The sequence below is a fragment of the Polistes dominula genome, unplaced genomic scaffold (genome assembly GCF_049000335.1).
Source record: "Polistes dominula isolate Pdom_NZ unplaced genomic scaffold, Pdom_raw_medaka contig_373, whole genome shotgun sequence".
In the NCBI taxonomy this organism is placed as follows: Eukaryota; Metazoa; Arthropoda; class Insecta; order Hymenoptera; family Vespidae; genus Polistes; species Polistes dominula.
Genome location: NW_028300899.1, coordinates 7,356,506 through 7,380,758, shown reverse-complemented (window position 1 = coordinate 7,380,758; position 24,253 = coordinate 7,356,506). Strand labels below are relative to the sequence as shown.

The 24,253-nt window shown below is 39.1% G+C and overlaps 1 protein-coding gene across 1 annotated transcript; it reads right to left on the bottom strand.

Annotated features, from left to right (window-relative positions):
- Positions 1–2,894: 2,894 nt before the first annotated feature.
- Positions 2,895–23,915, bottom strand: LOC107067665 (uncharacterized). The gene is made up of 5 exons (XM_089179285.1): positions 23,894–23,915; positions 22,675–22,995; positions 5,382–5,494; positions 4,192–4,427; positions 2,895–4,064 (listed from the first exon to the last, which is right to left on the bottom strand). Exons 1-5 carry the CDS (start codon positions 23,913–23,915, stop codon positions 3,947–3,949), a joined length of 810 nt encoding a protein of 269 aa, XP_089035411.1. The 3' UTR covers positions 2,895–3,946.
- Positions 23,916–24,253: the final 338 nt, after the last annotated feature.

The window sequence follows — 24,253 nt, the reverse complement described above, 5'->3', positions numbered from 1 at the left end:
TCCTGAACCGATGATATAGGAAGACTTCAAAAGAATGAGAGAAACCGTAGGAAAATATTAGAATAGTGCGAATAAAAAGAAGAAAAAGGAAGAAGAAAAAGTAATTGTAAGTCAGGAAACTTTTTCAACTTCAACCCTGTTCCCGTTGGATTTTTCTTCTCAATATTTCCCCCGTTTCCTGTCTCCGAGATAATAAAAAGGAAGAAAAAGAAAGAGGATTGTCATGAAATACGTCATTTGTTGAGATACGAAGAAACGTTTATAATATTAGGTGGTAGTTCGTGGATTGAGCTTTGATTCGGAAGAAGAAGATGATGAAAACGGAGAGGGAAAGTAAAAGAAGAGAGGATAGAAAAACAAAAAAAAACTTATTTCTACTCGCGTACTCCGTTGATCGATGCACTTTTGCGAAAAGTACGAATGATAAAGGCTTAATAAGGAAACTACATGGGCACGTAATTATATATGTTGTTTCAAATAAAACATTGTTGTTTTGTATACCTACAGCGCAGTCTCATTTTATTTTCAAATCCTACCAATTTTACAATTCCTAATTTCTTCTAATTCGATGCCAATAGAAATTTTTCGTAGACTCGATGATGTTATCAACGGTAGCTCGAATTTATCGATTTTCTTTAGAAACGAGTTTGCAGTTTTCTTTATCGGCGAGAGAAGTCGCTTGACGCTAACGTATCGACGCAATATCCCAGATGTCTCTAACATGCTTAATATCGAACTAATATCAACCTAAGTAGTAGTATATACCTATATCGTACCGACCCTAATTCAAACTTCCAATTGCAATAGCAATTTCGATGAGATGGATAATAATGGAAGACGTTTCGACCGTATCACGCTATTACCTTCGATATGCTGTCTATCAATTGGATTCTAGAAACCAACTAACCACCCACCTACCCATCACTTTCTATATCTCATCTATCTATTTGCTATTAAGAAGCAAACGCTTTTCTAACGATTGAACGATCAAACGATAAAAAGCTTCAAGCTCGAGATAAAAAGTTGGAATTTTTGGTGTGTGTGTGTGTGTGTGTGTGTGTGTGTGTGTGTCGGAGATAAAGGATTGAAGTAAAGAGTAAGAGAGAAAACATTCGGTTTGTCTTTATCGTGACGGAAACGTTAGGTATAAACGTCGTATAATCTAAGCGAGAAGAAGAGTGATCGACGGGTCGTTTGTTCGCCGAAGATTTCAAGCGGAACGAAAGGATTAAATTAAGAGTTGGGTTAAACGGACGCGTCTCTACGCTCGAGTTAAATCTTTTTAAGTGCGCGTCAGGGGAAAACGTCCGGGGAAATCCGAGTTGAATTTTCTTTCTTCTCGGTACCATCTCGCGCGAGCAGTATTCAACGTACGGAATACCTTGCAGTAATCCTATGAAAGAGGGAGAGAGAGAGAGAGAGAGAGAGAGAGAGAAAAAAGGGTTGGTAGGCGACACATGGGAAAGATTTCCTGCCTTCCGAATTGCAGTTCGAGTCGTGCGAATATAAAGAAGAAAAAGGAGGAGGAGGAGGAAGAAGAGGAGGAGAAGCGCGTATGTATTTTAGTTTCTCTATGTTATTTATATACTTTACGACTCGTATGAAAGTGCACCTGTATCTCTCCTAAACTCACGTTTATTGCCTACTAAATAAAATCAGCCGAATCGTCGCTTCTCTACCTACGCTAATGACATTTTTTCCCCCGACGATTATTATTACGCATTTTCAACTGAAACGTCACGTACCAGAGGTTAACTCCGTTTGAGAAAAAATTGAAAAGTTTTAAGAAATTTGATATAAAAATTTCGGTGGGAGATACAGAGACAGATCGAGGACGTTACTCTCGTTAATATCGTAGCTGTTTTTTTCTTTTTCTTTCTCTTTCTCTTTCTCTCTTTATCTCTTTCTCTCTCTGCTCGGTTCAGTGCCTCTCCCTAGTGCATTGTCTCGTGGAAGAGCGAAAAATCGACAGAACCACTAATTGGTTCTGTCAATCCGGTCGTTGAGAGGGGAAGAGGGAAGTAAACCTTTCCTAGCGTCGACGTAACACCCCAAACTCATCCTCGTGTTTCCATTTTTAGCGCGCGTCGGAGTCGAAATTTCGTTAGGAGGTTTCTTTCTTCGGTCTTTTTGTCCTTTGCTCGTGAAGAACTCGGACGAGATGAGCAAAAAACAAACAACCACCGTAACTTCTCCAATTAGATCCTGTCCAGCGTTTTTTTTTTCTTTTTTTGACCATCGATGGATACGTGCCGCATCCCGAATGATTAAAAAATAGGCGAAAGAGAAAAGTGAGAGAGAGAGAGAGAGAGAGAGAGAGAGAGAGAGAGAGAGAGAGAGAGAGAGGCTCGTCGGGAGTGCGCACAAATTCAAGTTCAAAAAGGACCGTTACTCTTTCACCGTAGCTTCATAGAGCGATGCTTTAAATTACAACTCGCGTTCCTATGAAAATACAACGAGGTTGCATTTACAGGAGGTCGCCTTGTATTTTATTCGCCAACTCGTTCGGCTTCCCACGCTCTACCCATCATCCATCCATCCACCTCTCTCTCTCTCTCTTTCTCTCTCTCTCATTTTCGCACTTTTTCTCTTTCTATCTCCATCTCGTTCGTTCGTTAGTATGCTTTCGCTGATAAAAAATAAAAAAAATAGAATAACGTTACTGGCGTAATATTTTTTTCAACTCGTCCGCGAACCACGAGAGATGGCTAAAATTCGGACTTTCAAAGCGACCATTATTGTTTTGTCATTACGTCTGGATTTTATTTGCTACATCGAACGAACTCGTCCATATACTATATGCATATACATATGTATCCGTCTATGCACTGTACATGCATGCATACATATATATATAGGTATAGTTTGGGTAAGGTGAAAGGCAAAAGCAATGCTTTTTAAAGCAAGTATCTATCCATTCGCATGTTTCTATTTCATATGTACATAAAACGATTCCCAGCATGTTCTTTTCCTGAAAGAACAATAATCATCGTCATAATCATCATCATCATCATCATCATCATCATCATTATTATCATCGTCATCTATTTCTTTGACGATCTCACCTTAATTAAAGACAATAGGAAAACAAAAAAAGCAGTATGTAGGATAACTAAAAATCGTGTAATAATGTAACCGTGACCGACGCATCTCGCTTCGCGTTCAGCAAGAAACTTTACTTCTAGCTGAAATAAACTTTTTTGTTTTTCAATTATAACTCGATAACTCGAAACGTCGAACGATGAGTGGGGCTCTCGATGGCCCGATTAGTTTCTTCATTTTCTTTTTTCTCATCGTTCATCTAACTTTAACGTTCTTCTTTCGAAGGTTTTTCGTACAAAAAGTGGAGTCAATAGAATAACCTTCTGACGATAATTAAAAAAAAAAAAAAAAAAAAAAAAAATAGAGAGAATAAAATAAAACCAACGAGACATGCACGCACTTTTTTTTACACACACACATACACACACGGATCGTTGAACACGTGAAAACACCAAAAAATACACGATAAGAACTTCCCTGGCACGACGTTGACAATAAAACACTTCTCCATCCTGTGACGTTTTTTTTTGTTTGTTTTTTCGGTCAATTCGGAAACTCTTTTCTTCTCCATAGATTTCCTTGGAAGTGCCCATTCCACTCTTTTCTCCTTCTTTCCGTACGCCGCCTCGCGTAAGCGTAAACGAAACCAAAGTGATCGATGAAGGACTGACTACACACATTCCTGGGAAAACCTTTGGCACCGGGTTAGCTCGAAGGAGGTTTGAAAATTGCCTGACAGACTTCTCGTTCTTTCCATCCTTCCTACTTCCATTTTCGACGTCTCCTCGACGTCTATCCTATTCGTCCTTCTTACCCTTTAACATGTGTCGTCGTCTATGTGTGTACGTGCGCGTGTGTGGGTTGTTATCGCTCATGTTACGACGACCCAATCTCTCTCTCTCCCTCACTGCACTTCACAGACGAAGAAAGTTTCGAAGCTGCAAGGACTGTCGTTCCATTTCAACCCTTTACCGTCCCTATTCCACAATTCCAAACAATGTTCCTCTTCGCCGTTCTCGTATCTATAAAAGAAAAAAAAAACAAAAGAAAACAAGAACGATCGAGAAATGAAAAAGAGGAAGTAGGAAGTTTAAGCGAATAAGTGCTATACTTTTAAAGGATTACAAATAAATGAGAGATGTTACCGACCGAAAATTGTTCGGTTCGCCAACGTTCCAATTCTCGAATGTGATTGGCCGACCATTGGCCATCCAAAAGAAGGTTCCTTCTTCCGCTTGATCGGTACCAGACGTCCAGAAATGTTCGTGTCCAAGGCCAAAATCTTTGATGTGTTTCTCCAGTCTATCGTTTTCCTCTTGCGATGCTATGCTAGCCAAGTGCATACCATGATAACGACAGTACTGCGACGCTCTGTACCAATTTGCCTGTGAAAAACATTACCAAACGATTTAAAAAGAAAAAAAAACCTTTGCAATTTTTCCTATTAGCCATGAAGACGATCGAATTTTACGAGCTCTCGAGTGGCACGTTCTTTCTTGCTTGGATCAGCTGCTTGGATAGGTGTTTCTACGAAAAGTACATATGTATCTACTTGGTAGCTCACATAGAAGTTGGGTTCTATCCTATTCGCCTTTAAGAACGATCATAACGTGGAAACGTCTCCACATAGACTCACGCGACCATTTCGAAAGTTTTTTCCTATTTTCTATAGGTTACAACACATTACGGAGGACGCGCCCGATTATCAAGTACTCAAGAGTCTATCGAGATGCATCTCCGGATGAACTTATATATATATGTATATACTAGTTACGAAAGAGTCAAGATATTTCTTAAGTCATTCGTTCGAATTATGAATACGCGATAACGTCGCAATAGTCGTTATATAAAATCTAATGTACCTCTAACTCTATGAATGCAGGAAACCTGTGAGTAGAATTTCTCTTACCGAGTGAAGAAAAACATTTTATAAACGTTATTTCAACAAAAGTAATTGTTGTCTATCTCAACATATTCCCATCGTAAAAAGCGTACGTTCGTTTAATCCTAATAAGTTTGAAATTGTTTAAATTAATACTCGTATATAATATAATAGAAATGTACTGTGACTAATATTTATAATAGAAGGGATGAAAAGTTTCGAGTAGACAGCATGTGGACTTGAGAAAGATCGATAAAATATCGTGTAGATATTTGTGGTTGTATAGGAGTATATTACTCTATGCACCGTGAAGCGTCACTCGATGTGCTTAGAGATACGGAAATAATCGAATCAAGTTCGGATGGGCTGGAGAGCGTGTTCGTAGTGGCTCTCCTCTCTTTAGAGGGCGATGACACCGATGAGAACGCGACAGCTAAATCGAACTAACGCGATTTACCTTGAAAAATATACCCAGGTAGTATCGTTTCTCCCCAAGTTTCAGCAACGGCATCGTCCATCTCGAAGTGCTCAAGGTGTTGCTCTGTTCGTCCACGCAATTTGGACAGTCATCTGAAACAGAGAGAAAAACTAATGTAAGCAAATTATAATTATACGATATCGAAGATTATTGGAGAAAGTGGTATGAAGAAAAAGTTTCTTTCTTGGGACTGACTTGTCTCTCATTCGCATAATTTTATTGCTTTCACCGTGAGAAATGCAATGGCGAAAGACCGAAAAGTTTTTACGATCTCTTACCTAAATCGTACATTCGTCGTTCTTTCATTCAATGAAAAATATGATCGAAATCGATGGACTGCATGCTTCGTCCGAACGAATTCATGAAAATTGTTTCATACGTTATTTGTTAGTATTATTTTGACTTCAAAGAGATGCACGTTCGTCGTTTGCGACGTACGGTTAATTCCAGCCTTATGAATTTCCATTTTATCCATTCCCGACTTTCTATTTTTTTTTCTGCCACGATATAACATCAATCAATTTCATCTCTTATTTAAAATTATTACTATTTAGTATCGCTCTCTCATGTTACGAAAAATACAGATAGGAATGAATGGAATCATAAAAATGGGGACTATCTGTAGGTGGGTTATAGTACATAGATATACGTACATACATGTATGCTTCGAATATCACTATTATTTTCGTTTTATACATAATTGAAAAGCACGAAAATTCGCTTGTAGTATCAATTACGCTTGATTCTATGCGTGATATCTACGTTGCCAATCTGTAATTAATTTACGACGGAAAATGCTTTAAAGAGGACGATTAAATTTCAATTTAATTTAACGGCGATTATCTCCGTACAAGCATAGACGTATACAAATACTCGGATGATTTTCAAAATTACATCAAACGATGTAAAATACTTTTTCCTGTCCGACAAAACAAGTATGTCGTCCATTAAATAATAAAAAACATTTTTTCATTGTGCATATGTTATTCGTTTTGAAAAATAAACGATCCAATACGGTTCGATAAATCAGCATGCAGAAGAAACATAGACAGAGAAAAATAATGAAAAAGAATGCTTGCTATTCTCCCTCCCACCCCTTTATCCAAAAGTGGAAATTCGCTTTGGCCGAGCTTAGTGTAGTATTCGAATGATCGACATGCTTGGAATTGCAATTGCGTAATAAAAAGGCGAGTCACGGAAAGCTCTTCAAAGAAAGGATCGGAGGAAGATGACGTATACACCTTCTACTATCTATGCGTATATCCCCATTTTTTTCCTTCTTTCTTTCTTATTAATTTATATCACAGTATTGTGTTAGAAATGAAAGTTTTTATAGGATACTATATATAACAACTGTGGGTAAATTGCATCCTCCAAAAGTTACTTCTCTATACCGTACCGGTTTCCGAGAGAATATCGAATTTCTTCACCATTTCTCATAAACTTTTACATTAATCATTTAAAGTAATATAGTTTATACCAATATTATTTTATATATTAACGGATTATCATTTCAAACAGAATTTTGTCAAATATTTTACTTATTTAGCAACACACATGTGAGATCTAAAAAGACAAAAGTGTAAAAGAAAATTAATCGAAAAAGAGAAAGGGAGGGAGGGAGAGAGAGAGAGAGAGAGAGAGAGAGAGACTTATGTTGGTTATTTTTCTTCTTTTATTTCTCCCCGATACAAGGAATTCCCTTTGATAAAGTTTTCCGTGATTCGAATCTTCGAAGAAGAAAAAGAAGAAGAAGAAAAAGAAGAAGAAAAAGTAGAAGAAGAAGAAGAATAAGAAAGATTAAACGAATAGGAAGTGGTAAAAAATGGTAGCAATTTTCTATCTTAAAAAGGTTTTCTTTTCTCGTGGCATAGGTTAGAGAAACACGTTGAACGAATTTGTGTTCGTTCGACCGCAGTCAACGGTCGTGACACCTGAGTAAGATTATCTCCAATGGGATTAAATCGAGCGAGTTAACGCGTGCCTTCAAAAAAAAAACAAAAAAGAACAACCATGGCCAACAAGTGCCTGAATCTTCACGAAAACGGTTATCAAATAGGAAGAAAAAAAGGTAATAATTAAAAGGGGTGTATTGCATATTTTAGTAATTGCATCGTTGCATTAATATTCAAGGAAATTTTCTAACAGACATCTCGAGATGTTACTTCCTGTTCCACTTGTTATTCGATCGGTTCTTTATGGTCAAGAATAAGTGCACTTTAGGATAGTAGATCGTCGCGTCGATATAAAGATAGGAAGAGAGCAAAGGTAAGAAGGTTAGAGGGAAGGGTCGAATAGGGGTAGATCGATTAAGACGACCTTTCTCTCTTCCTCCGTATTAAGCAAGGAAACGTATTTGGTCTTCGATATAATCTTGGATAGTGGAAAGCGATAGGGTTTAATTTAACGAGCTCGACGATGTACGAGAGAAAGAGGAAAGGTTGTACTAATACATAGGTACATAGTCATTCGAAGGGCACTTCTTCGTCTTGGGAAAACTTGATTGCTACCGATTTTCCGTCCATCGGTAATTAAATTCCTGCGAGTGTACGCGAAGATGAAAAGAACGCGCAACGCGTTCGAAAGGTTGAACGAGTGGAAGGACGAACGCATTTTCGAGTACTCGTTTAGGGTCTAAGTCCGTTTAAAGACGGTTAAATTGTAATTAAATTCTCTCGTAATTACTAGCTCTCGTGGTGGTTAAATGGGGGAGCATAGAGTTTTCTTCCTCTCTCTCTTTCGAGTGGGAAAGATAAGAGAATAAAATAGAGAGAGAGAGAGAGAGAGAGAGAGAGAGAGAGAGAGAGAGAGAGAGAGAGAAGAGGACGTACAAAGACAGAGAGAAGTTTCTAAACATTCCTGTAAAGCTTGTTTCACGAACGAGATCTACGTATACTCTTATGTCAGAAAATTCCAACTTTGACTGAGAGGAAGAGGAAAATGAAGGCACGCGTCGTTGCTCCCAGCGTGTATCCTCTCTCTTCTCTCTCTTGTTGTACCACGTTAGCATGGATGTTTTTTAGCATGGTTGGTGCATACGTACGCACGTACTACGAACAAGTTGTTTCACACAATACCGCATTTACAATACCATCGACCCAAATCCATCGGTTCGATTTACAAATCCGCGAGCAACCATTATCAGAGCTTAAAATAGCTCGTTCGTTCGTTCGTTCGTACGTTCGCGTATCGTTTGCGATTGCTTTTCCGCCCAGAGATTCTCTACTTTACATCGTTTCAAATCTTCTTGATATATTCTTCAAACAGGATTAATCAAAATGAGAGAAATATCGCGAAATCGAATGGTTAACCGAATCGTGAGAACTGATACGCGTTAAAAACGATTGCATTTACGGTCAGGGAATATTACATACTAGTTACAATGAGTTAGTCAATGCTAAATAACGCATAAATTGCATTTCCATTCATTTTATACGAATTTATAGATTGAATTTGCAAAATCGAGTTCCGTAAGGTCGATACGAAATTCCCAAGGCCGTATGAAATATCGAATTATAGCCGAGTTTGCCCTCGTCTGTTACTACACCCCCTTTTCTCTCTTTCTCTCTCTCTCTCTCTCTCTCTCTCTCTCTCATTATTCTAAACATATAACGCGAAACCGCGAATTTCGAGTTACCCGAAAACTCTTCCCTTATTGGCGTAATTAATTTCCAAGACGCAAACAATGGGTAGGAGTATAGCAAAATGTTAGGGTAAGTGCACGCTAAAATCTTGGAAGATCTTAGCCTTGTGTGTGTGTGGAAATATATGAAATTAAGATATTCGATTTTTCTTCTTCATCTTTGTCTGCCTAGCATTTCTTCAAACTTTAAACGATTTCGGGGAAACTTCTGTTCCGCTTGGTCGATTCGTTTTCCGAAGGATGAAAGGGACAGGTTTCAATCCTCCACCGATGGAAACGGCTGCCATCGACTGGAATTGACTCGGTCGAGAGAGTCGAGCGAGAAGCGAACTAGAAGCAAACTAGAAGCAAACTAGAAGCGAACGAGTAAGCGCGCACGTGCGTGTCATCCTCTGTGCCATCCTCTGTACCATCTTCTGTGCCATCCTCTACAACATCAATCAACAAAACCCAGCAAAACCCAGCAAAAGCCAGTCTCTCTCCTTGTCTCTCTCTCTCTCTTTTTCTCGTGAATCATTGCCGAATCGCAATTAGAAAGAACGTTGCTACGCGCGACGAAAATCTAATTTTTTTCTTATAGTCCTTCGCTCTCCAAACTTTCATTTCCATTTATAGGATTTGTTGTTGTACATCTAACAAAAAGAAAATAAAATAAGGGAAAAAGTACGTGGATGTTTTTAATTTCGGTAGAGCGAGCTTTGGTTCATCTAAAAGCCCATCCACCCACCCACCAGTGCTACTATTTTTTTTCATTTTTTTCGATTTTCAAGGAATTCGCACACGGCCAAGGATTAACGAAATTCGATAAATCGAAACCCCCCTCCCCAGTTTGTTTATCCAACTTTTTCTCCCCTCTTTCCGAACCACTTGACCGAATAGACGGAACTAACGTTTCAAGGGAGGGAACGTGAAGCGAAGCATCTTCGGTTAAAGATTAAGTTTACATCTTTAGCGTTTAGTTGCCGAACGAAAAGAATAAAAATAAAAAGTCCGGGGGGAAGATGGGTGGGATTTATCCAAGCGAAATCAGGACGAAAGAAGGAGAGAAGACGTTACTCGCTCGAAGAATCATGGAACCTTCCGATTCGTTCGGACGAGTCCTGCAAGACAACCAACATTGCATTTTCTTTCTTTCTTTCTTTCTTTCTATCATCTCAAGAAAAGGAATTCTTCTTTCGGAAGAAGAAGCTTCCTGTGCTTTCTCCGAAATAAAGGGTGTTTGGTCGAAACGTAAAAAACAAAGTTAAGCTAGTTTCTTTTTTCTATTTGGAAAAAAGTTTCTGCCGTCTCTCTTTCGTTTCTCGAATATCAACAACGGTACTGACAACGTTCCTGCTGTCTTCCCTGTCCTGTCTTGTCCTTTACGCTTTTAGATACGTCGCCTTGAGCCTTCATTATGCAAAAAGTGCGCTCTGGAAAGTAACGTCCTTGTATTCAATCGGAATAATTTCGCGTTCTCTCTTATTGTATCCAACTATATCAAACCGGGCTTCGTTCGAACTTTGTTTCGCACAATTTCATTCTTTTTCCATGCACGAAACATTATACAAACGTAAAATACAAACTCCAGATTCGTTTTTATTCAATAAAGATATTAAACTCCGCTTGAATGTTTATTCTTTTTCTTCGATATTTCCATCCAACAACGCGGAGAACCACCGAGTCGTCGGGAGAGGAAACGGCGTTCTTCAATCAGAGGAGAAACTTTCTCTTCGAAACGAGAGAGAGAAAAAGAGAGAAAGAGAGAGAGAGAGAGAGAGAGATCCATCCATCCATTCTAATGCTAACCTTTTTCTCGCTGCAATTGATACTAAACGACCGACCAAATGATTACTTGTAAATTTGTTATTTTAATACTGCATTCAACGTTATTGACTTTTACGACACTTGGAGTCATACGAAAATAAACTGATCAGGATGAAATCGATCATTATCTTCATTTTATCGTTAATATTTGACAGGTAGTAGATTACTTTGAAAAATAGTAAAATAGAAAAATAAAAAGAATGTTGATAAGCGTCAACGTAGGGTCGTCGATATTCCACGTCGATATTCCTGCATCGTATCGTTCAGAATCGCATCCCAACGTGGTTGAACTTAACGTCTCTTTTCCAGTACCGTGAATATTTCACGTACGCTCGGCTGAGCGAAATAGCAAGCGAGCGAGCGAGCGTTGGTGCGTTTATTTTCAGCGTTTAGAGTTCTCTTGGAATAAGAGGAGAAAGAAGAAGAAGACCAGGCTTTTCCTCGGTTGTCTGCTCGTTTTACTTTGCTCGTTCTACGCGCCACGTGGATCGGCCACGTGAGAAGAGAAAGGCTAACGAAATAAAAAGCTATCATCCTCTTTTATCATCTCGTTCGCTCGCTCGGTTCGTTACGTTTCGAAACGAGAATAGACAAAGATGAGCTCGACGTACTTGGCTTTATGCAAATTACCGTCATTTCTTTTTTATTAATGTTCCATTGCGAGGAATGAATGACCTATCTGTCTCCACCTACACGTTTGCATCGTCTACCCACCCTTCTGACGCCTTTGCAAACATTTCATTAAAACTATATAGGATTTGTTTTAATATCAATTCTATGAGGTGCAAGTATGCGTTTACGCGAGAAGTACGTGTCATATAAAGGAAGGTCGTCGATCGTAAATGCGCTAGAGAAGTATAAATTTCTCTCCGAGATCCGACCTTGAGCAAGGCCAGCCACGAGCAGCAAGCAAGGTGGAAAATCATGCCGTGGTTAGAACATTGTAACGCCGAGCGTGACTCGCTCTTTGGAATATTGTGAAAGCTGGTTCTTGCGTTCTACGTTACGAAGTCTTACGATGATATATATATATATATATATATATATATATATATATATATATGTGTGTGTGTGTGTGTGTGTGTGTGTGTGTGTGTGTGTGTGTGTGTGTGTGTGTGTGTGTGTGGTAAATGTGTATACACCGAGAAGATAACGGGGAGGGATGGCAAGTACACGAAGAAGATAATTAGTTTGATATTTAAAGGATGAACGGATGGTCTTCTTCATGGAAAGCGAGAGAGAGAGAGAGAGAGAGAGAAATAAAAAAAAAGTAAAGAGAGAGAAAGAGAGGATACTCGAGACTTTACGTAACGCTTACTATCGCACGTACGTGCCATCCAAGAAGACACCGAAGAGAGTGCTCGCACCCTTTCGTTCTTCTTATTCCACTACTTCCTCTCGTCTTCTTCTTCTTCTTCTTCTTCTTCTTATTTCTCGAGAAAATTTCTCCTTATCCGCAAACGTCATTTCCCGTGGCGTACTTTGTAAGGTAGCAGACGTTCTCTCCTATTTTGCACGAATCGTCCCTTCCAGACTTCATTCGACGAAACCTCTACCCCCTTAGGAACGGAACGAAGTCGACGACGAATGAAACAGACGGAGAAAGAAAAGAGAGAGAGAGAGAGAGAGAGAAAGAGAGAGAAAGGTAGCCCTTGGAGCATCGTCGAGAAATTGAATGCATTTCGTAGAAGAGGCTGTACGAGAATAACGAGGAATTGTAACACCCTCTTCTTAACGTAGAGCTGCGTTTCGTCGTCTTTGAAGAGAGATAAAGGAAAACGAGAGAACAGGCGAGAGAAGGAATTTTCTTAGCGAAACACCGATAACGCGTTTCTCGCATTAATGAAAACTATTTTCTCCATTTTATTTTATTCTATTTTATTTGATAGAATTTATCGAAGACGAGAAAGAGAAAGAGGAAGAAGAAAAAGAAAAGATATTACGAAGGTGAGATGATAGTAATGAGATTGTAATAAATTCAACGCGTACCATTAGACGATGGTGGACCCTAGTGGTCGTTTACGGTCTGTGCACACGTCACAATTAGAGCTATAAACGCACAGTACGCGCCATTACAAATTTTCCCACGACGGATTTACTGCGACAGAAATATCCGTTTAAGGTACATGCAAGAGGACCAAGAGGAACGCGATATCGCGAATATTACCACCGCTAATACCCATTAGCAGAATGCAAACGTAAAATTACGTTCTAGATATCAACCTACTACCTACCCAGCTAGCTAGCTACCTACCTACCTATCTACCTAGCAACCTACAAACCTATCTATCCATATATCTACTAAATACAGTGATTTCTATTCTAGTAGTATGGCCGGTACTAACTGGAAGGGCTCGACCCGTTCGAAAGGTTTTACCAAATAAATTTTCGATATATCGCGAATGAAGTACGCCTATGCGTTAGCGCGTTCCACACATCGATGGATTTCGACCGCAACGAGCGATAACGCGATGAACGAGATAATCGCTGGCCATTCTGAGGTTATCCGTGTAATACCGTAAAACGCATAACCGATAGAAATATAGGATGCATATAATCGGCCGACCAACCATTCGAACAAGTTTGTGGCTTTATAATAAACTACCATAAACTAACATTCGTTTTTAACGTTTTCTTCGTGATCTTAACTTTTTGTCATTGGTTTTTTTATGAAAAAAATTAAAGTTCAAGTTTGGGACACGAGTCGTTAAGCTCGGTGCTGTCGCGAGAGGAAAGTTTTGCAAATGAGAAGGATTGAAATGAGGGATGGGGAGGATAGGGGATGGCGCAGCTCCGTTGCACTTCCGCTATGCGAAGCGAGTCGCCGTTGCAAATCGTTGCGTTGCACTGACTGCGGAATAGGTGCGGTTGAACGCAAGGTAAACGGCCGGCCGTTCGGTCTGCTACGCTTTTAACCTGACGTGCAACGATCTCTCTCTCTCTCTCTCTTTCTCTCTCTGCATTAAAAAAACCTTCGATTTTAGCTCGAGCCGATGAACTCGAAAGGTTATTAAAATTCGATCCCGACGTCGTATTCTTTGTATAGACACGGCTGCGTCGCCAATTCCAAGGTTACAAACTTTCAACGATCACGGTCAGTGAAAGGACGGCAACTGGATCAGATCCGTTTATCGTAGAAAAAAAGAGAATGGAATTTTTTTCTTTTCATTCAAACGCCCAAGGGAACAGAAAAAGAAAATCGATGATGAAAATTTACGGGTTGTTCGTTTTAAATTTAAAATTAACATTGTCTGTCTCTACTTTTTCTTCTATTAAAAAACAGATTAAAAAAAAAAAAAGAAAGAGAGAAAAGCTATTTTATTGGTAGAGTTATAGGACATTGTAGGACTAGGTTAAAAGTTCGTTGGGAGCAAAGTAATCTTTTCGAGGTATTTCATTAAACTAATCTACCATCAAAGATTGGGAATGCGTTGCAGTACCGAGGAAAGTTTCGATAAAGAGACACCTATATACTTACTCGCCTCTCGTCTCTCTCCCTCTTTCTATCTTCCATTCTTTCTTTCTTTCTTTCTTTCTCTGGTTTGCAAGAGAAAGTGGTAAAGTAGGATTGGCAAGGTGCAACGTACCGTTTAGTCTGCCAGAAATCGCATCGAAGGAAGCCACGAATAGAACGAGTAGTGGGACGATTAAATGACTTTTCCTCTTCGTCATGGCGGTTGGTTGCTTTCTTTTTTCTTCTTTGAATCTTCTTCTTTTACGCACCACACACACGCTTGATAGAGTAGAAGGAAAACGCGTAAGAAAGAGAAAATGCAGAAGCGCGTCTACCTATGCAATTACCGTATGCACATGTATGCAGAGAACGTGGAGAGGGTCAGTCACGTTTTCAAAGGAAAACGAGAGTTGTTACTCTGCGACTTACGACGCACGAACTATACTCGAGAGGCGTGTAACTCCGAATGAGAGGAGATATCTCTCGACCTCTGGTGTTTACTTCGCCAGCTGTTACTCGCTCTCTCTCTCGCTATCTAAACTTTGCATCACCGTTTTTATGTAAACGTAAATGTAAGTATCGAGAAATGTCCTTTTATATTTTTCTACGGACAAATTTGTGTTTGCTTTGCACGAAATCTTAGAAAGTAAAATAGTAGTAGGGTTACAAGTGCGATTATATTTCGATCGAATCGCCGTTGTCCCCTCTGAAAATACCGTCCCAAGTGAAAGTGGTAGCTACGAGCGACCGAATACGAACACACTCTGGAAGGACCTTTTCACCACTAAAGTATTTTGCTTTTAACCTTGCCAAAACCTTCGACGAATGTAAGGAGATGCACCGGAGTACGAACGAGTTCAAGGGTTTATTTCTTTTCCCTTTGGTTATAATTTCGATTTCTGGCAAAGAGAGAGAGAGAGAGTGAGAGAGTATCGATCTATAGCCGGTTCCAAGCACGATCAACCTTCTAAGGCAAACTACGACGAAGAACTGAGCGATCACAAGCTCCGACGTTCGTTTTTCAATTAGGATTCTACACTGGCCGACCTTAACCGGCTTCTACAACATCTTGCTTCCCCAATGGGATGCGAATTACGCGAACCGTCCCACATGCATACGTCCATAAACACGTATTACTTACTTTCACGCATGTAAAATACCATTTTAATTTCAATCTTTTTCTATTTATCTTTATACCTATGATATTTGTTTAATATTAGTCATTATCATATATATATATATATATAATACGAAAAATTGTAGTAATAAAACGTGTATTAAATATACTCGAAAATATTATTCCCATCTTATTATACGATCTTTCGAGAAACTTTACGAATTTATATGAAAATGAGAAATACGATATTATAAGTTGACGTCATGGAGATCTATCTAACCGACAATGAGGAAAGATTCTAGCGAATTGGAAAGATGCTCTGTCCATAGCCTTAACGAACTTAAGGAAGGCACTTTGAAATATTTTGCGATGTCGATCTCTTTACGAGTCGAGCATTTTCTTTTACTTCGACAAAATATTACAGTCTCCAAAGTTTATTACCGTAGAACGAGAAAGACAGTTCTCTGACGTCTCATAAATATTCCTGAGTCTGTCAACGTAATACAATTATTTGCTTAGCGTCGCAACCATTTTATTTATCCAAGAGTACAGCTTCTACGAGAACGAAGACAATGACGAAAACAGAAGAAGAAGAAGAAGAAGAAGAAGAAGAAGAAGAAGAAGAAGAAGAAGAAGAAGAAGAAGAAGAAGAAGAAGAAGAAGAGGAAGAAGAAGAAGAAGATGATGAAGACGAGAGGGATGTTATTCGATCCGATAAAACTATGAAAGGAGACAACGATGTTAGATGTTAAAACGTCACGCGTTTTTCCTCAACACTTATTTTGATACGAAGAGAAACGTGCAAATTTGAAAAGTAAATCGCTTGTCGTCGCTTACCAAGAAGATGAAAATGAAAATGAAAAAAGAATATAACGAGCAATGTTGCAGGTAAATGTTGCAGGTAAATGTTGCAATAACCGATGTATTACAAGAGTATATTGTAAGAGTAAAAAGAAGAGCGAAGCAGTCATTTCGACGTATTCGGCATACTCGTTTACTTTCACTCGTTAAATATCATGCGAAGTGAAGAGAGAGAGAGAAAACGTTTGTTTGTATCGGTGGTACGATGCACATGCTCGAAATAACGCACGGGTGTTGGTTGGCCCTTCCTTCCGTAATATTGTTACCAGCTCGAATTTTATGTAAAAGCCAAGAAACCTGGTAAACATGGAACGTAGCAAGGAAATTATGTTTCGTGGTAACTGTAAACGAAACAAGTCCTAATTGCGTTCGAATTGGAAACATACCATTCTACAGACTGCTCGCACGACAAACGCAAGCGTTCGATATAAATTTATTCATGAGTGCAAGCTACGAGAGAGACCACCCGAATGTTATCGAACCCTGTACATACGCATACACGCAAATACGCACACGAGGGAGAGAGATTTGTCAGCGACGTGCAAAGAAAATTATTTAATGCTCTCTGCGACAAAGATGCTCATGTGTGAGAGAGAGAAAGAGAGAAAGAGAGAGAGAGAGAGAGAGAGAAAACTAAGCATCGTCGATACAACATTCATGAAAAGTCGCAGGATATAGGAAACGGCCAACAAGGGGTACACACCTAGCGAATTATTCATGAGATGAGATTTGTACCGAGATTACTCGACGCCTCTGTCCGTGTGACGTTCCGTAATTGAACCCTCTGCAGGACGCGTGTAGGTGGTACATATATGTGTGCCGCGCTGATCGGAATAGAGAGATTCTATCAAAGAATATTCGATGGAAAACTGGCCGGAATAAAGCTACAGAGATAGAATTCGAATTATATTTGAATGACAAGAAAGAATTACTCTTTCGTATTGGAGTCGTGTATCGAATATTTTCTTTTCCAATGGGTATCAATGTTCGAAGTTTTATTATTTAGCCATTAGCGAACTTCACGGATGACTGATCGCAAGGAGGCGAGTGTATCGATTGTAAAGTTTAAAAATAAGAAGAAAAAGAAAAAAAAATGCCGTCGTTAATTACGGTTCCGAACGATATCAGTAGTATCGACACTTATATCCATTTAATATGTCTAGAAGAGAAGTTTGGAAAAGGTCGTTAAAAGTTAGGGAATATTAATAAAAAGAAAAAGAAAAAGAAAAAGAAAAAGAAAAAGAAAAAGAAACAGAAAATATATTCTCGAGGGCACTCAAGGATCAAGGCAACGGCTACTGTCGCGCGAGAGAACATTGACCACACAAATCCACGAAGCAGTAATATAACATGGCATTACCGGCGCGGCCGATTGATTGCTCGTTTTGTTTCTATAGAATGGAATAGCCTGCAGGATTCTTTCGCAACGTGTTTTGCCAAGTGAACACACCGCGAAGGAATGTAGGCCTCGGTCAGAACTATCAGGATCGGGACACGGTGACCTCAAATTTGCCGACTAATTGAAAGAAAACGAATCCTTTTCTCTCTTCCAACTAAACGGGATATTTTGCAATTTTATTACATCTCCGAAAGTGGTGGAAGAGCGTTTTAAGAGTTTTTCTCTCTCAGCATCACGTGTATCAGCATGCGCTCGTGAAACGTCGCGAGAGAGTCGGGACGAACGCTTGAAAATGAAAGTTGAGATTCCACGGAGGGATCTTTCGCAATCGCGTGCACCGTTGGTTGCTTAGAAAGGCATTGGAAGAGAGAGAGAGAGGAGGCTCTCCTCTTTAACTGGACAAACATCTCACTTTTTGTCCAATCGATACAACATTCCCTACAGGTAAAACTCGTTCCGTTCTTTTTCGAGGACAAAGATGATATTCTCACCCACCGATCATCTCGAATTCTTCAATTATATTTTCTCTTTTTCTTCTTCTTCGACCTTCGACTTTCGAAAGTATTTTATTACACGAGAAATTCGTTTTATTTCAATTTTTGCTTTTTGATTTTCATAAAAACCCGTTCTTCCTACGAGGTAACATTGATTTTCGATTAAAACAAGGAACGTGCATATGATACGCCAGAAAGAAAGTTTGGTCTACTCGTTAGTAGCACAACGACACTCATAAAAATGTCAGCTATCATTGTTTTCCGATGACAGCTAATTAGCAAATTTGTTGACGCGTGTTCGTATACGCATGAATATCGAACGAATGAGAGAACGAACGATAGGCTTCGAGAGACTATTCCAAATCGATATTTCCTTTCTTTCAAAGGTTAAAAAAAATTTTGGTTCATCGACCTTTTCATAATTGAGAAAAGACTTGGATATCGTTTGAAATTTTTTGAAAAAAAAGAACAAAAAAAAAAATAGAGAAAAAGAGAGCACACAAGTCGAGAGGCGTTATCAGGGACAATGTTTTATTGAACGAAACACATGCACGATCAAATACATACACACGGGTGTTCCATCCTTGTCCGTTTCATTTATTTTTATAGAGGTGCATCGCTAAATGAATTCGAATATTTATCACAGAGAGTCATCTCGGAAATTTATTCATCTATTCGAATCTAAAAGGAAATTAATAGTAAGCAATATAATGAAATATTTAGCAAAAGGTTGTATAGAGAAAGAGTGGTCACGTATTTACGTTACGCACGGTCCAGCGAAACCACTTTCTCCGAGACCCGAGCCAGCCGTCCTTGGCAAACTAAACTGGATTCATTTAAGCGCACATTTCTCCGGATTTATCCTTCCCGATTGGAAATACTGAATATGTATTTGCATTAAAGATCCACGGTCATGGTTTTTACATTCGATTCGATGGGAAGACCAATTTACTTTTACAATTTCAACTTTGGTTCGTGGATATCAATAAAAATCAAATTCATAGAGAGAAAAAATGGTCTACGAGATAAAACATTTTATCTTTTTTAATGGGTTTCCTAAAGAATCATTGACAAGTTCGTATGAAATTTACATCTGTAATTAAAATATAGTTTTTATTACGTAGCGAAATAAATCTATGAAGGTTTTACTTGCAGATTGAAGATAAAGTTTCGTTGCACGATTAGAACGATTAGCGAGTATATCGCGAGCATGGCTACATACAGTATATATACATATGTACGTTTAATCGTCATACATGGAATAGCATAACCATTAATTATTTCCACGAGGCGCTCAAGCGTTCGTAAGATGGGGTTCGTTAGAGAGAGTGAGAGAGATACATTTATATATGGTAGAATAGGGTCTCTGACAAAGACACACAGAATGGGTGGCCCGAAGTAGACAAACACGTTAATGCTTTGCAGGGTCTCTTCGCATATGCATCCAACACCATTACCGCCAGCACCATCTCGGGAGCAACATCCGTGGTTGCATATCCAGAGCTTCAGGATTATCAAGTGGTAGCTAACAAGAGCGAGAGACCTTCCTTCTATCCCCGGCACCGATGCTTTCGCCAAACACCATGTAGGACGTTTGTGAATTATGCCATCATGCTAGAACGTCTAAAATACACACACACATAGACACAGATACATACATGCACATATACACTCTCACATCGACAGGAATGTTCTCCTTAAAGACACATTTGCAATCTCGATCATAGTTCGCGCAAGAAGGGTGATTATGCTCGACGATGCTGAACATTTTCTCTTTCTCTCTCTCCCTCTCTCTCTCTCTCTCTCTCTCTCTCTCTCTTTATCTCTCTCCCTCAATCCTTCTTCTCCACCTCTTTTATTGGAACCTTTATGGAGTTCCACTTAAAACTTGAAGCCACCAGTACTCTTCGTCTTATTTATACGAACCGTATACATCGAGGTCGCTTCTGCAACTGCCTCCTTCAACTATGCCTTCTACTTCCCTTTCTTTGTCTCCCTTCTTCCACTTCATGTCTCTCTCTCTCTCTCTCTCTCTCTCACTTTTGCTAGCGAGTTATCAAGACAAACAGAAGTTTGGAAACTCTTGAGCAGAAAGTCGCTGTTTGTCGGCTAAAATTACTCACGTTGTACTCGAACCTTCGTTCCCCCGTTGGGTTCGGATATCGCGGAACGTTTACCAAATTAAACTTGATTTAAACATTTACTCGGGACACGCTCGTACTAAACTTTATCATAAACCTTCCCCCTTCCCCCGAAATATAATTGAAACGCTTGCTTCAAATTCTATGTATTGGGTACACGCATTCAAAATCAAATCTCCAAATATTTTTGTATATTGTGAATTATTTGCGCTTGGATCTTTTTTGTATTTAAATGAAACAGAATATTGGTAGGATTGTTCCTCTCGTTTCAAATTTCAACTGGATATCTCTTATCCCTGTCTCTCTCATTTTCTATTCCATCTTCTCTTTTCACTTTCCATACTTCTTCTGTTCGTTTATTGGCCATCTCTCGCTTATTTTTTCAGTTTGCTTTCCTTTTCCTCCCCTTATCGTTGCTTCGTATTGCCGCGAGCACCCAAATACCCCGAGAGTGTTTGTCAATTTCTGATCTACAGCTACGTTTCTTTCTTCATCGTCAAATAGAAAAGAGTTAAAGAAAAAAGAGGGCCATTGCTGCTGGATTATTCGTTCCAAGTTTGATGGAACTCTTTTCTTCCCATCAAAATGCAATACTTTTGTAGGAGGGTAGGTAGATGAAGGGAAGAAGAAGAAAAAAAAATAGAGCGTTGTTACGTGATAAGTAAAGAAATAAAAGAGAGGGGAGAATAAAAAGAGGAATATCGATGGCAATTTTCGAATCAACCCTTCGGTGAAAGAATTTGAATAAGAAAAATTTCTAGAGGATAAAGAAATGAAATACAAAAGAGAATAAGCACGCGTGATTCGGATGTTTCGTGTCACGCGTGTATTCGCGATTGGATTGGTCAACCGATTGCATATTGAATAGCTCGTTTGATATCAAAGCCCTCTTGTACTCGATTAAATCCTTGACAGCTTTTGTTCAAATAACGAAATCACACACACACACACACACACACACACACACACACACACACACACACACACACACACACACACACACACACACACACACACACACACACACACACACACACACAGAGAGAGAGAGAGAGAGAGAGAGAGAGAGAGAGAGAGAGAGAGAGAGATACTCATATAATAATCACAAATATCAAAAGATCAAAAGACATTGAAGTATTTTTTCGATTCGTAGATCATCCCTCAGATCTTTTATCGAAACAAATAGGTAGGGTTTGGAAAAGAAGTATGACGTTAGAGAATAAACTCGCAAATAGCAGATATACTTTGAACGGGAAGTATTGCCGGACTGCTTTCGCTTATAGGTATATATATATATATATATATATATATATGTGTGTCTGTGTGTGTGTGTGTATGTGTACACGTGGACGCACGCGGACACGCCATATGCTTGTCCGCATATTTTACGTATTACGTTACAGTAAAGTCATGTCGCGCGTATCCGTTGCACGTACAATATATATATACATAGATATACGTATTTCATAGTTTGAGCAAGTCGATTCGGTAAACGTACGTCTCCGGCGTGGTCGTTTAAAACGCTGACAAGAGAGAATGCGACCGACGGAAATAGGACGTGCGCGAATAAACGGGATTCTTTTAGATACGTTATGTGCGTACACACGTTTGATGAAACAGAAAATGGAATATATTATGCATCCCTAATATTTTCACACATCGACTTATTCAATATTTTTCTACTTTCATCGTAATGTAACAAAATAATAAAACAATTTTGACAGCTCCTAGATATGTTGCAATTGGAAAAAGAAAAAAAGAAGGAAATATGAATCACGTGGCATTTTTACGCAAGATCGATAAAGGCATTCACTCGATGAACAAATAAAATGAATTGAAAAGAAAAATCTCTAGCAAGGTGGTATCCCGCGGATAGAGAAGAGATCAACGAATAAAATTACTGTTCTCTGCTTTTCTCAAAGCCCTTCAAGTAAAACGATTTTTCTTCGAGGAAATAGATCCGCGCGAATAAAGAAAAAAAAGAAGAAGAAGAAGAAAAATCAACATAGGTGGACACACTCTTATTTCCCATTTTTTTTTGTTTCCCTTCAAAGAGAAGGATACACGTTCGGAGCGAGAATTTGGAAGATAGAAAATCGATGAGAGGAGAATGAAAGTCAACGCCGCGTGCATTCGTATCTGGCTGCATATCCTCGTTATCGCCTACTCCTGCGGGCTATCTATCAGCCTAGTTCCATCCAATTCTCTTTTTCTTCTTTCTTACCCTGTTGCGTGTTTTTCAAGAGAGAGAGAAAGAGTAAAAAGAGTAAACTAATAATAGTACGAGGAAAAGAAAAATGGTTGGGTTGGTTCGGATAGAAATAAAAAGAAAATGAAGATGACGAGGAAGGATTTACCAGCAAGAAGATCGATTCTAGTCCTACTCCTATCGCTGTCTTCGAACCCTTGAAGATCGTCCACGTAATCATCGTCCACGTAGTCCTCTTTGTTGTTCTTCCTAGTATCCTTGTAACGAGTTAATCCAGCAGTGTTGGAGGTTTTCTGATGAGCACCGGCCTGACGAACTTTGGCCCGATGACGAGAGTTGAAGATGACGGCTGGTGGCGGCAGGGTCGACAGTTGAGTACCTTGGAGACGTTTCTGAAGGTATCTGGCCAGGAGGGCTTGAACCGCGTCGTTTTCGGCCGTGCCTGGAAGACAGAAAGAGAGACACGTTCCTCGTCATTTTCCTTTTCAGCTCTCCTCTTTCTGTCTTCGTTTGCCTTTCGTTCGGTCCCTTCTTCTCATGCCTTCCTTTTTATTATTTTTTCTGCCACGCGCGTCCACGAATACAATGGGGGGGGGGAGAAGGTATTGATACATTTTCTTTCTTTTCTCCTCGCCTTCCGAGAAAAAAAGGGAATTCAACGTGGAAAGGTCAAAAGCAAACGCGAAAGAAAGAGAAGACATTTTATATGAAAGAAATTCACTCGCATGACGAGATTGAATACGTAAGAAGTAAATTCCATTCGAAAAGAATCGTAAAAAGAAATTTCTCCAACAATATCGAGAGAAAAATAAACGAAAGAGTAGAAGAGGATTTTTCGAGAGATATCGAACGAATGCCAATACGATTTACGATTGGGAAAGAAATGAAAGCTCGTCAAAAGGTCAAGTTTAATAGAAGATCCTTAACGACGGTACTCGAATTTCTATTGCAGCATTGAATTAACGTTAGATGCGTGTTCGAATTCTCGCCGATTGAGAGGACGTGTTCTAATGCATTATCCAAATAAATTAAAGGAAAACGTAGCGGATCAATTGGATTTTTCTCCCGTTTTCGTTGCCGAACAAAATTAGTTTTTGTTCTATCCCCCCTTCCGCCCGACCGAATCACTGTAAAAGATAAAACGTAACTACTCTTCCACCCTTTCTCTTTCCGCTATTATATTCTGATTTATTTGTTAAAAAGAGAAAAAATAACAAAAAAAAAAAAAGTAAAAAGGAAAGAGAAAGCCAGGAGGTGCACGCGGTCGAGGTGAATTTATGAATACTGGTAATAAAAAGAGAAGAAAAATATTTTTAAAAAATATACAGTGGAACCCTCGGGGCTTTATATGCACGTTTAAAAATTACCCCGAGCTTTTTGTATTTTCATTGACTCTTACTCCACCGGTGATATAACTTTCGGTCGGATGAATCGATTCGAATAAACATGGATCAAATTGAAAATCAAATGTTTTTACGACGCGTTACATTTTTTCGCGATTCTCTTGCATCACGCTCGACATTTAACGTAAATGTTTTCAATCATTTTAATCATAATAGTAGGCGTTCGTAGTTCATCCATTTCTTGAATTTTCCTCTCGATTTAAGACTCGATCGATAGACCAGTTAGTAGATCGCGATTTAACGCGAAAAGTATGATCCGGGTAACAGTACATGCATATACACATTGGATAAATAACAGAGAAACTTTATTTGAACAGGCTCTCG

Bases quoted from the DNA above. Each gene is read 5' to 3' on its own strand.
- LOC107067665 (XM_089179285.1), bottom strand. From the start codon at position 23,915: ATGAAAATACAAAAAGCTCGGG. The intron at 22,996-23,893 runs GTAATTTTTAAA...GAAAATGACGAG, and splicing joins GAAAATACAAAAAGCTCGGG to GAACGTGTCTCTCTTTCTGT. The intron at 4,065-4,191 runs GTCGGTAACATC...TTTCTTTTATAG, and splicing joins GGCGAACCGAACAATTTTCG to ATACGAGAACGGCGAAGAGG.